The sequence below is a fragment of the Pygocentrus nattereri genome, chromosome 23 (assembly GCF_015220715.1).
Source record: "Pygocentrus nattereri isolate fPygNat1 chromosome 23, fPygNat1.pri, whole genome shotgun sequence".
In the NCBI taxonomy this organism is placed as follows: Eukaryota; Metazoa; Chordata; class Actinopteri; order Characiformes; family Serrasalmidae; genus Pygocentrus; species Pygocentrus nattereri.
The window spans coordinates 33,903,409-33,916,702 of record NC_051233.1 but is presented as its reverse complement, the minus strand read 5'-3'; the positions used below and the strand labels follow the sequence as shown (position 1 = coordinate 33,916,702).

The 13,294-nt window shown below is 42.9% G+C and overlaps 1 protein-coding gene across 5 annotated transcripts in view; it reads right to left on the bottom strand.

Annotated features, from left to right (window-relative positions):
- Positions 1-11,330: 11,330 nt before the first annotated feature.
- aifm1 (apoptosis inducing factor mitochondrion associated 1) overlaps positions 11,331-13,294 on the bottom strand; it is a 35,864-nt gene continuing 33,900 nt past the window's right edge. For 4 of the 5 annotated variants that reach the window (XM_017721876.2, XM_017721879.2, XM_017721877.2 and 1 more), the window contains 2 exons: positions 12,848-13,047; positions 11,332-11,981 (listed from right to left, as the gene is read on the bottom strand). In XM_017721876.2, coding sequence (XP_017577365.1) covers positions 11,910-11,981; positions 12,848-13,047 — 272 coding nt within the window. In that variant the 3' untranslated portion in view covers positions 11,332-11,909. Of the gene's footprint in view, positions 11,982-12,847; positions 13,048-13,294 lie in introns of all 5 variants that reach the window. The other variant, XM_037533409.1, reaches the window with a different exon arrangement.

Below are 13,294 nucleotides of genomic sequence, written 5' to 3'. Positions count from 1 at the left end.
ACCATCATGATCACCATCATCATAATCACTATCACTACCATCATCATCATAATCATCACAATAATCACCATCATCATAATCACTATCACTAGCATCATCATCATAATCACCATGACAATCATCTTCAGTATCACCATCATCATCATAATCAGAACCATGATCACAATCATCATTATCACTATTATTACTTTCATCAGTCATTAGCATCATCGTAATCCTCCCCATTACCACCACCACTGTCACTAGTGCCTTTCTATTCTTCTTGCTCTTTTTCTCATTTCTCTTTTCAATTCCTTATGACTCCCTCCAGCTCATCTAACTGGAATTCTGCTCTTTCAGCTGATGTTGGTGATTGTACACCAGTGCAGGGTCTGATGCGTTAATGCTGCTAAACACTGGCTAATTGACCTGTGGTGTGTAAACCGTGATTCGGCTTATTTTCTAGTGAGTGGTAAAGGAGTCGCGACCCTGACGGAGAAGCGGTTTGGAAAATGGATGGATGGATGGTAAAGGAGTTTTCCTCTGTAGCAATAAAGCCTCTACGAGATCTGGACCGTTTTAACCTGAAATATAAAAGGAGTGGTCCTGGGCGTTTCTGCAGACTGCCCTAACTGACCGACCCTGCTTGTGTGACTCACTGGTCACTTTATTTATTTACAGAATAAACTGGCTACCCACTGGCTGCTAGTAACATTTCTTTACATACTACACTCTTTGGCTAAGTCCGGTGATTCTAGTAAGGTTTTTCTAACTAAACAAGGTGGAACTAATTAAGTATCCAACGACGACCAAAATAACTGGCGCTCCTAAAGCGTCAACTTGCCTTTAATGCTATCAGAGTAGCTGCTATCTTGCTAAGTAACATGAGCCAGACTACAAAAGCGTTCTGCTTTCACACCTCTGTGCTCCGTTATCGGTCTTATTCTCTCTCTTTCACCCGTGATTTCTTCCCCCTGTGCACTCGCACGTTTAATGAAGGAGGAAATTATACTTAGAATAAATAGAATTATATTCATAGTAATAAATAAAGGGTGGTCTCTGGCTTCATGTACATCACTGTCCAAAAAAATTAATAAAAATAATATAAATAATTATTTACGTATATGTTACTTATATAAATGATTATTATTATTATTATTTATATAATTTAACTTGCCTTAAAAGTTAAAAAAGGAACATTTTTGCCTGTAAAGTTACTACTTTGTTGAAACTTTGTTTTTTTTGCAAATGATGGATAATTAACTGTCATTTCTTTATGCATAACTAACCCTAATAATAAATCTACAAATGTGATAAACAGATAATAGAAATAATATTAAAACCATAGAAAGTAGGTTCTGAATATGGTCACCGCGCAAAACAAACACGCATCTCCTTTTATTGATTTTTATTTTTCTACATCATTTCAACACACTAGCTGTGCTTTATGTGGTGTGAAAATATGATTGGACATATAGAAATGCCCTAAAATCACTTTGAATGAAACCCCTTTACATTCACATACATTGGAAAGTTAACTACTGTAAACTTACTATTTTGGAGATTTTCTTTGGACAGCAACGATATACAGCATTGCCCATTATGGTGAGTTGTTTAAAAGAAGGCAGCAGGAATGATGCAGTGAGGCGAAGTCCAAGTAGACGGTGAACGTATATGTCAAGCATAAAAAGCTAAAGACCCTCTGAATTTAATACATTAGGGTCCCTTAGAGTCCCACTGATAGGCCAAACATGCTAAAACTGTGCAAGTGGTGGACCTAAAGCACAGACTACTGTCCAAACAGCATTCATAATACGAAGTGACCTGGGAGAATAAACGCACACAACACACAGGCGGCCTGGTCACGTCGCCGCCTCAGAGCAGATGGCGAGTTTAAGGTGTCTCTGCGGACTCAGGGCTGGATGTATATTTCATGTAGCCTTCAGACCCGAGGCTTGGAAAAGCTAAGGCTACACGGGGGATGGAAAAGAAAGAGAGCGGGAGTGAGATTGGAGGAGAAAACTAATCAGAACAGTGCACCATTGTAATAGTTTATTTCCCCTGGCAGTTCTTTCTTGTTAAAGTAATACTTCCGCATCTTTCAAGCTAATCTCTCACTGCTGCATCTGTCACACCATTGGTTGCCTCATTATTCCTGTGTTCAGCTGTACTCAGAAAAGAACCCAGTAAATAAACCCAACGACCTAAAGCTCAATAATAGAAGCGTATGGGCAGATGCTGAACTCCTCTGAAATACACTGAATGGCCAAAAGTATGTGGACACCTGACCATCACTCCTATATGAGCTTGTTGGACATCCCGTTCTAAAACCATGGGCATCAACATGCATCAATATCAGGCCTTTTTACGACCGTAACAGCCTTCACTCTTCAAGATTTTGGAGTGAGTCTGTGCTAATATGTGTGGTCGGTGTTGTTGGACAATCCCAAATTTGGATGCTATTCCGATCCCAAAGATGTTCACTCCACATCTGCACTGTTCCAGAATCCGTGGCGGCATGCCTTACACCACTCCAGCCGACACTTGGCACTGCACATGGTGATCTTAGGCTTGTTGCAGAAGTACATTTTTTCTGCTGATGTTGCCTCCAGAGGCAGTTTGGAGCACTGCATTTCCAGGGAAATCCTACCGAGCTGGACCATGTAGCTAATCAAAACTAGCCAGGCTGTAAACTATGCTAACGTTAGCTTGAGCTCTGAGAACTTGGGCTGGAGTTCAGGGCAGCTTCTGCCTACATTTAGCTATTTTGAGCAGAACTGTGCTGCACGCTAGTTTGGCTGAATGAGACTTGACCAGACAACAGTTGTTATGATGGAACGTATTAGTGGGCGGAGCTCGGATAGATGACGCACAGAGGGAATCAAAGAGAGAGAAAGGGAGGAACAGAAAGGTAAGTGAGAAACTTCAGCTGAGATTAATTAGGATTAGAGCCAAACACTGCAGCGCTACAGCTGCGTATGCGGAGAGTCCATGTGGGTAACTAGGCCAGTGTTCATGTGAATCTGAGCGTTTCTACTGCGGAGCGATTCCAACTGATGCCCATCAGGCCCAGATTCTCGCAGCTCCACTCGGACCTCACATACTTATGCTCTCTTCTACACCCACATACGTCAGTCCGTGTGCTTCAGGGTGAAGTGCGTACATGTGCTGCAGTGTCATACAAAGGCCTGCATACATAAATACACTCTTCTTCTGCTTTCTGCGAGTACGGGCTCAGTGCTGGGGTCAGTGATGTTCACGTGCTTGAGTGAATTCTGCAGCAGCGTCTGTGAGTTTTTTCCCCTCATTCTTCAAGCCGGCATCTCTGCTCAGTTTTGACACAGCAGTTCCACAGAGCTCCTCAGTGACCTGAATGGACGGATGCACTCCCACCCACACACACTAAAGCAGCATGTAAGAAGAACAGCACAGCATGGCCTTACTGAGGTCAAAAAGGTCAGCTCCTGCTGGTTTTGCTTGGGGTCCAACTCTCCCTTACAAGAAAGAAATTTGATATTATCAGAAATATACTAAACAAACACTTGGTCTGTATTGACAAGTATACAGGACAGTTGTAAAAGATGCCACTGCCACTGTCAAACGTCCACTACTCACAAAAAGTTAGGGATATTTGGCTTTCGGTGAAACGTAAGAAGCTACAGTGATGATGTATAATGTAGAAGTAGGGCATTTAAGTAAAAGCATGCATTACCTACCGTAAAGGCTAGAAAAGCTACGCTGATTAAAATAGAAAACACCCCATCGAAATGAAATAATTCTCCATAGTTTATTGGTTACAGGTCCACATAGGGCAGCATCTGAGTCCGGACTCGGACCTCGCTCTGCCTAATAGTGACCTCTGCTTTAAAGTATATTTTCAGAAACTAAAAAGTGGGATAGAAGTACGTAACGAGTACTTCACTTATAGTGTAGCTCACAATGTAGCCGCAGTACAAAATAAAAGTCAGATGTGAACTACTTGTGTATTCAAAGTGTATATAAAAGCAAACTTCTCTAAACTACAAACTGGGCCAGTTTACTCCCAAGAAGTAAAGAAGCAATGCACTTACAAGAAGATACTACTAGTGCACTGATATTAGTATAAGTATTACATAAAGTCCCCGCAACCCAGGAGGATAAGCGGCTTATAAAATTTACTACACAAACTACACTGAGGAAATATACTTGAACTTTATATACTTGAAGTTTACTTAACAAAATCAACACAATGTTTTTGTTTTGTAAGGGATAAGAAATCGCATATTAACAGACCTTTTCTCATTAAACATTAGTGTTGTTTAGTTTGTTTACATTGTTTTCCATAAAATGCACTGTTGCAGCCTCGTATCTCCATTTTTATTGCTTTCTATTTTATTTTTGTTTGTTTTTTTTACGATAATGATCCACAATTACTTGGAATAAAAAGTCTCAACTTCAGGTACAAGTTAAGAATGTCTTTTCCTTCTTGTGCGGGTGCAGGCCTGTGCGTAAAACTACGATGGCACTGCCCTACACTTTCATAGGCATCATTTATAGGGCACAGGGAGGGCACTGCATCTCGGTTTTCTTAGTATTTCTAAGAGGTAATGAACAGAAATCCTGTCAATCGCAAGGAAGGAAAGACCAACAACAAAAAGAAAGAAAAAAAAAACAGATTTTAGCCAAAATTAGTAAAGACTTTTAACATGATGGCACTGGAGGTTAAAATTAAGCAATGTTTCATTGTTTAAAGACAGCGGAGGAACATCAGTAGCCTTTTATGTTGGACAGCTAACCAAAGGAACCTCTTGAGAGGAGCTAATGAGCTACTGCTAACCGGTACAACACTGGGTTGGCTCATGAGGACTCGCCGTCCAGTGAGTCCACAGACATCTGTCCTCTACAGCGGATGACGGGCCAACATGTTAGTCTGTCAGAGAGTTTCTGGACGCGTAGCCAACTCCAGAGTAGTGAGCCTAGTTGGCAAACTTCCGACTGAAGATTCCATGGCGTCCTCGAAACGTATGCAGTTCTTGCTTCCGCAGATGGAGCCATTTGGCGCTTCAGGTCTGCTTCTTGACTTTCACACCACGGCTACATGGCTAATGTGGCTAACAAGTTATAGAAGCTAACAAGAACATACCAACCAGCATCACCCAAACTGCCCAAATCATCACACTTACCTCACATCGCATCAAGTTGCTAAGCAATCTCTATTATAATCTACAAAAACAGACGAATGTTCAGGCTGGAATTTATCCTGCTGCTGCTTTTAGCTATGCTAACGTACCTCTGTCCACGTTTACGGATAACAGTGTGTCATAGTGTCAAACAACGGAATCGAGTCAGAATAAAAACTTGTGTTAGATGATTTTGGCTTACAGTGCCAGTGATGCATCGTTGGTAAGGAAATCTCAAAGAGGCTTCTGACAGAATATTGTCTACAGTTAAAGCAGCAGAAGCAGCCATGTGAAGTCTGAATTTTGGCCACACGCTTGTCCCCTTACTGTCCCACTGAGAGACGCAGCTGGAGAGAATGCATCTGGCTCCCATCATAAACATACTGTAACCATGGCTGTTCTCCATATGGCCTCCATCTCCATACTTACATGCCAGAACTGCACTCGAGGAAGTGAGTGAGCGAGTGCACTGACTGAAGAGCTGCTGGGATGGTGAAACGTACAGCTAGGCATTACTGAGGAAGGACCAGGCAACGCGTCGGCTTTGATATTGGAGTGACTGTAGCTTCTGTTGACTGGACGACTTTATTTTTAACCCTCATGCACTGAGATTCTCCACATCGTTCAGCTTCCTGTACTTGTTTTATCTCTGTCATTGATCAGAATCACTTGGTTCCCTGAATAACCCTTTCAAAGCTCTCTTTATCCCGTAGAATTAAACAGGCTGTTTTAGTGACGGTGCCTTTAAGACTGATATATGCATATGAGCACCGTTCTGATTGGCTCTGAGTGTCTCATTCAAAAAGCTGTCCAGTCTGGAATTCTGAACAATTCCTTGCAAAGCTGGGACCGATATCCTTAGGATAAGAAAACGCTTGGAAAGATGCCGTGGCCTGTCTGCTTCCCGACAGACAGGAACAGCACAACGTTTAATACGTTGAATCGTCTTCCACTCCAGCAACTACAGAGTTCCTGCACGAACAACACTCTGCATCACTTCAACAGGAATGGGCGGGGCTAAACTGCCATAGGCTTAGAATGTGTTCAAGGTTGTGATGTCACAACCATAACAAATTCAAAAGGGCTGTTTTTGCTGGGCTCCCCTGTACGGTCTGGGCAGTGAATGGCATGTTTTCAAAATATGTTTGTGTATTACATTCATCTCATGTTTCAGAAGAGTCTCAACTCAGGGCCACCTTAAAATGAGCTGGGGCTTCTGGTGCATCACAGCTGAGTGACTTAGCATTAGCATGGCTCCGTGCTTCCCTGCGTCGACTCATTACGAGATTGCGAATTAGCTGAAGCAGGTGTGTTTTCGCAGGGAAAACAAACGTTTTGCTGTGGCTCTCCAGGGCTGGAGTTTAACACTTCCGGGGATACACTGCTCTATTTTTGGACCTTCAACTAGCTTTAGTTCAGGTTAAAGTGGCGTTGAGTTGCTACGCGTCAAACTCCATTCTGCCTTAAAATTAGGCTCCGTGCAGTTCAGTAAATGCAGCGATGCCCTCGGGCTGAGTGACATGGTTTAACGTTTGCAGATATTTTTGCAAAGCATTTGACATAATTATTGATATTGGGGCTCCCGAGCGGCGCAGCCGTCTAAGCATTGGCCGTATGATCCCCTACAGCCGTCCGTAGCCGGGAGTCCAAGAGAGCACACTTGGCCCCACTCTTTCTGGGTGGGTAAGTTGGCCCCCCGTCTCCCTCCATCACTCAACGCGATACTACTAAGGGCAGGCGACTGTTGGCTAACAGATCTGGCGGCTGTTGCTTCCCTCTGAGCGAGCTCAGCTGTCCCGTGACTTTGGTGGCTGGTTTCACAGGTCTCGGAGGAAGCCTGTGCTGCCTTCACCCTCCTGAGTTGATCGCATCGTGTGATTGAGTCCTAAGTAGCAGATGGAACTGGAAACGACTAAATTGAGGAGAAAAAATGGGTAAAAATAAAAAAGAAAGAAAGAAAGAAAAAAGTAGGATGGATGTATTTCACAAAAAAAAGCAAAGAAAACTCTCCTATATGTTCCCTTTTGTTTTGTTACAGCTGTTTTTTGGTAGCAGGATGCTAACGTTACTGCTACTGAGTGCTGATTAGTTGGCGAGCGGAGCAGCTCATCGGCTGTTCACGCTCACTGACGACATGAGGCGCGGATTTAAACTCCTAGAACTCCAGTTCTTAAAAATATAAAGTGTTTGATGCTGTTCAGAAAATGACTGTATATTCTATATTAAAACATTACAGTTTAGAAACTATGATTTTGTTCAAATGCTCTATATTAACCCGTCCATTTCAGACTCGCTCAGGAGCGCCCTCTAGGGTTTGAAAAACCCTGAAAACTTTACAGAGTTTCTCCTCTCTGCAAGTTCTCTGGCTTTACCGGCAAGCCAACTGGCTCTTTTTCTTAAAGGGCAGGACTTTCCCTATAAACTGACCCAATCGGGGTCTCAAAATCAAAATGCTTCACCCGTAATCAGCAAGTTTCTGTCTTTGCATGCATTTCATGGTGGTTTATGCTGGTCTGGTACTGGTTTAGCTGGTCACTGAGCATGGTCCTGCTGCAGCATAATAGCACAATATATGCTGGTCTTTGCTGGTTTCCTGGTCGGCCTCAGATTGGCACTGTAGCAAATTACTTCTCCCTGTTGATCCTTTCTAACCTAGCAACTGTAACTATGCTCAGGATACCTCTGAGAAACCTTACAGTAATGCTGTAGCATCTTCTCAGGTCTAAAACTCGCCCAATTTCACCAGAGACTGAATTGCACCTCATTTCTCAAACCAAAGACAGAAACGTGTCAGATCTCTATTAAAGTGAGGATGATCGCATTACCCAACCAGAACAGAGCATTTCCAGAAGAACTGCTAGCTGGTCAACGCTGGACCCCCCGAATACCACGGAGCATTTTGGCAACATTGATAACATCTCTGCTAACGCTAATATCAATAAATGCTTGTTTTAAAATAAATTCATGCCATGCAATGTAAAGTGAAGTGAGGATAAGACCCAAAACTCTACAGATGCTATTTGCCTCATATTGTTTTGGCCAGGGTGCCTAAATCTTTTGTCTTTGTGGGCCTAAATGGCATCTCTATGGTGGGCCAAGGACCAGAGGGACAATCAGCTAACTATCCATTTGTTAGCCTTGTGTTTTCACATGCAGATTCTTCAAATACTCCCACAATGAGAATTTCACCTCTGCGTTTAACCCATCCGTGCAGTGAAACCCCACGTACACACTAGTGAAGACACACCAGGGGGCAGTGAGCACACATGCCCGGACCAGAAGGTCGCCGATTCGATCCCCAGTGCCGACAGCACGGCACCGAGGTGTCCTTGAGCAAGACACCTAACCCCCAACTGCTCCCCGGGCGCTGTGGATAGGGCTGCCCACCACTCCGGGCAAGTGTGCGTCTTCACTAGTGTGGATGTGGTGTTTCACTTCACGGATTTCTCAGTTGTGGGACTAATAAGGGTCACTTAATCTTAAAAGTCACATCCTGTCGGCCCAGGGGATCAAACCAGTGGCCTTCCGGTCATAAGGCTCTTTCCCCGACCTCCAGCCAGGGACTGCTCCCAACTGGTTCCTTAAACATCAATGATCTCCATATATCCTCTTCTCCTTGTTCCTTTGCGGCCTGCTACGCTGAATAAGCTCGTAAGTGCTGTTACCTTTGGGTTGCAGTCAAGGACACACATGGTGTCAAAGGTCATAGATATTAGACATCTTTTTGTATAATACCTCAAAACAAAATCCTTAAAAAATAACGTTTTCAAAGGAAAATAATACAAATAAAAAGTACATTTAAAAATGCAGTCGTGTGCAGAAGTTTGCGCACCCCTGCTCAAATGATTTTCTAAGTGAGAATAAGTTAGCACGCCCTCTACGGAGAACACGTCTGCACACTTTGAAGCTCGAATACTGTTGATTTCTGAATTTCTCATATTGGGGAAAATTGTAATGTGCAGAAAGTCATGGCACGTTTAACTGACGCTCTTATCCAGAGAAACTTCCAATTTGATCATTTAACACAGGGAGGTGGTGTTAGGAGTCTTGCCCAAGGACTCCTATTGGTACAGTGTTGGGTGGTTACCCAGGTGGGGACTGAACCCCAGTCTACAGTGTTGAAGGCAGAGGTGATACCCACTACACCAACCAACCACCTAAATCTTTCGCTTTATTTTTTCCAATGTGTTCGACTGAGCAAACAAATAAGTTGTGCTCTAATATTTGCAGAAAAATGCTTATGTTTAAGTTCTTTTATGTTTAAGTATTTTTACCTAGAAAATTGACAAAACATGTCATTTAACTGGGGGTGTGTACAAACTTTGTAGTAGAAGGAACTCAGGGGGTTAGGCAACTACCTTACAGGCCAACTTTGGGCCACAAGCCACACTTTACACAGTCTTTGGAAATGATGACAAATTACTGATTAGCTTTGGGTTACTGACCATCTAGAGTGCAAAGAACAGAATCACTTTACTTTGGGGGGGTCGACTGGTTTTACTGCTCCATCACCAAGGCCCACTGTAGCCTACATCTCTAACCCCAACCAATAAAGACAACCTCATTGACTCTGAATGCACATTTAGGTTAGTAATGAAAGAACCCCACAGGCTGAATCTGAACCAGCGCGCTATTTAACATAACATACGACGTGGTGCCAAAGCAAACGCTCATGCTTATGTATGTGTACTATAAAGAGAAATTACAGATTCAGTAAGCATCTCCACAGCTTCATCAAGGCTCTAGAAGCCAGCAAGACATTAGAGGTTCTTCTCGACTGAAGTTTGATGTGAATCAACTGTGATATGAATGCAATCCGCACATCCTCTTGAACTCTGAGCATATTTTAAGTGAGGAACATGTGAGAGTCCAGAGTCTCCAGAGTGTCTGGGTTTCTGTATCTGGCATGCCAGAGTGGTAAAGGAGGCCAGTGGGCCGGGCAGCGCGTTCGCGTGTGTGTATACACACATTTGCGTGGGTAGATTTTACTGGAGCAACCACAGTTCCCATGGGAACGGAGAGAGTTGCGCTGCGGCAGACGCATCATTAAGCTTCACGATAGCCTTAACACCAACTCAGCAGCTGCTGGAAGCCTCCTGCATGCAGTACATCGTCACGGTCACGCAAAAAGCTTCCATCTCCTCTTCTTTACTTCTTTCATAATTAAAAAAAAAAAAAAATGCTATCCTTGCATTGACAAAATTTTATGATGAACAGGCCAACAGACATGATCCCAAACTACTTAACACGATATTTCACTTCTGTTATTGTTTATTAATATTGAAATGAATGAATATATGCTTTCCTTCCCCTTTAAAGGTTTTCCTTCTCAACTGCGTTCAAACGAAAGTTGATTAAAGGCATATTTTACTCCTCTTGCCTTGTCAGCCAGGACGTGTTTGGTTTGTTTGCTTCTGTGGTTTGTTTCACTGTTTTCCAGCTAAAAGATACAAGATATGCTATTAGACTAAGCTACTAATGCTGGCTGATGTTTCAGAGGTTTGCCTGTTATCCTTAAAGACTTTAGACTGACTGTAATCTTCAAGCCACGTGATCTAATATGAATTTTGTTGGGTTTAATATAGTACAGTACAGTAATAACGTCATAGGTAAGCAGTGTTTGCTAAAAGGTGTCCTACAGTGGAATATGCCATTGGCTGAATGAAATGTGCTAAAAAAAGGGAAATATACCAAAAATCCAGTGAATTCTGCCAGTAACTGAGTGAAATAAGCCAAAACCGAGTAAAATCCACCAGTATCCAATTGTTCCAGAGTGAAATCCACCAGCAGCCATAAAATATGGTAGTACCAGAGTTAATTCAATGAATCTTAAATAAGTCCGTAAGAGTTAAACGCAATGACTGAGTGGAATGTCCATTTGTAAGCTGTATACAGGGCTTCAAATGACCTTTCATTTACTTTACATCTCTAGATCATGTCTTCACTTCACACGGTGGATGTTGGGCACACAGGCTGAGCCCAATTCACTGAATATTATCTGATGAATGCAGAGAAAAATGAATGGAATGTCTGAAATGCAGATTCCAAATACATGAAGCCAGATAAGGGCATATTCAGATTTAAGACCTCAGGCTACGCCGTTTACATGACCACTCGAGTGATCTGATAACTGTTGGTCAGATAACGGTCGTTTGATTGTTGCGCATGAAAACACGTCAAGTGAAAAATTCAGTTGTTCTGAACGTTTAAAAATAATTTATTTAACCTTTTTTTTTTTCTCCAGCTATTTCAGTCTTGCAAACAGAGGGACAGTTGGGCTCCGGCAGGACGAGGAAGGAATCTGTGCAGGTTTTTAAAGCCCCAATTAAACTGATATTACAGCTCCGAGGACGACGACGGAGGCCTTTATACACCACATTCAAACACAGACGTCGTTCAACCGTGAGACAGTCCTGTGGGGGCCGAGTGGCTGACGAAGCAGCTCCTGATTGGGGCTTTAACGCTTCACTACTACACACAGAGAGGGGTGCGGGTTGTGGGTGTGGCTCTAGGGAAGTTCTAATTATTCACGGTTCTCATTTAAATGTACATTTACTGACCTCAGTAGAAAACAAGTATAGAACGCTTCCATACAAACGACAGGTAGGGGTTTCCCCCCTTAGCAGACAGTGAACAGTACTGAATTGACGGGTCCATGAGCACACTGTGGCTGCAGTGCCCCCATCAGGGCTGGAAGCAGAACAGCAGCTCTGAGAGAGTTCAAGGCCAAAGTGGAGGGACGGCATGTTGGAACCAGCCAGCGTCTGAGTTCTAGTCTTCATGGATGTTGAACAGCTTGGCCACCTCGTTGAGATCAGCGTGCTCCTCTCCGTCTTTAATGATCTAAAAACAACCACAAACGAACCAGATCTGAAGAGGTTTCAAACAGACCGAAGCTGAATTCCGTAACTTGGGATGGCAGAAGGGCAGATAGAAGACTGGTGCAACAATAATGTCAAAGATGAATGTGTTAGATTTATTGCTACTTGAACAGCCATGTTTTAAACAAATACTATTGAGTTCACCAAAAAACTAAATATTTTACACTGGTTTGAATAAGAAAATAAAAGACAGACAATTCAATGTTTACTGTGTACAGCTAGTATAACAGGTAATCCATGCCTGATGGACTGAGTGATTATTTGATGTAAATTTGGCTAATTTAGTGATTGATCTTTGAATTTTAGGTAGGTTTAGTGATATATGTTTGGGTTTTGGGCCCATTTACTGTTTTCTCTTTGACTTTTAAGCCAATTTAGTGTTTTAGCTTTGACTTTTAGGCTAATTTAGTGAGTTATCTAAGTTCTAAGTAGATTTATCGATGTGTTCTGGGTAGAAATAGAGATAGATCTGAGTTCATATCAGCTGCTTGTGTGTTTAAAAATCACAACACACTCGATTCATTTATTCGAAACTACGCTGTAACGGACAGATTTAACAGATTTAACGAACAGACACCGGGAGTGGATGTCTGTGTGCTCACATAACCACACCCACCCCTGATGTATGTATGGCAAAATATATGGTAACAATAACAATAATCTTCTGTAGACAGTCTACAACAAACAGAACATCTGAATGAACGGGTAACGATCTTACAGACAGATATGGGGACGTGAACAGGTGATGAACAGGTGATGAACAGGAGTCACTGTGTGGAAGGATGGATGGAGAACAGTGAATGATGGACAGAGCATGTTGCTGTTTACCTTCCTGGCAATGGGCATTCTGTTGAAGACATTCCACAGCACGATGCCCACCACCACTTTATCCCTCAAGTAGAAAATCACTCCTTTCCCGTAGTCCTCCTTCTGCTGTGGGGGAGGGGCAGGGGCTGTTCCCACGGCAATCGGCCCGGCAATCGGCCCGGCAACCGCCTCCGTTTCACTCTCTGACCGGATACCCGTTCCTCAATACACACCATAAAGTTCAAAATCAGTAACAGAGTGCGTGAGAGTGTGAATGTGTGTGTGTATATGTGTGTCCGAGTGTGTGTATTGTGTGTGTGAGCGTAAATATGTGTATGTGAGTGTGAATGTGAGCGTGTGAATGTGTGTGTGTGTGAGAGTGTGTGAGAGTGTGTGAGAGTGTGTGAGAGTGTGTGAGAGTGTGTGTGTGTGTGAGAGAGTGAGAGAGTGTGAGAGTGTGTGTGAGTG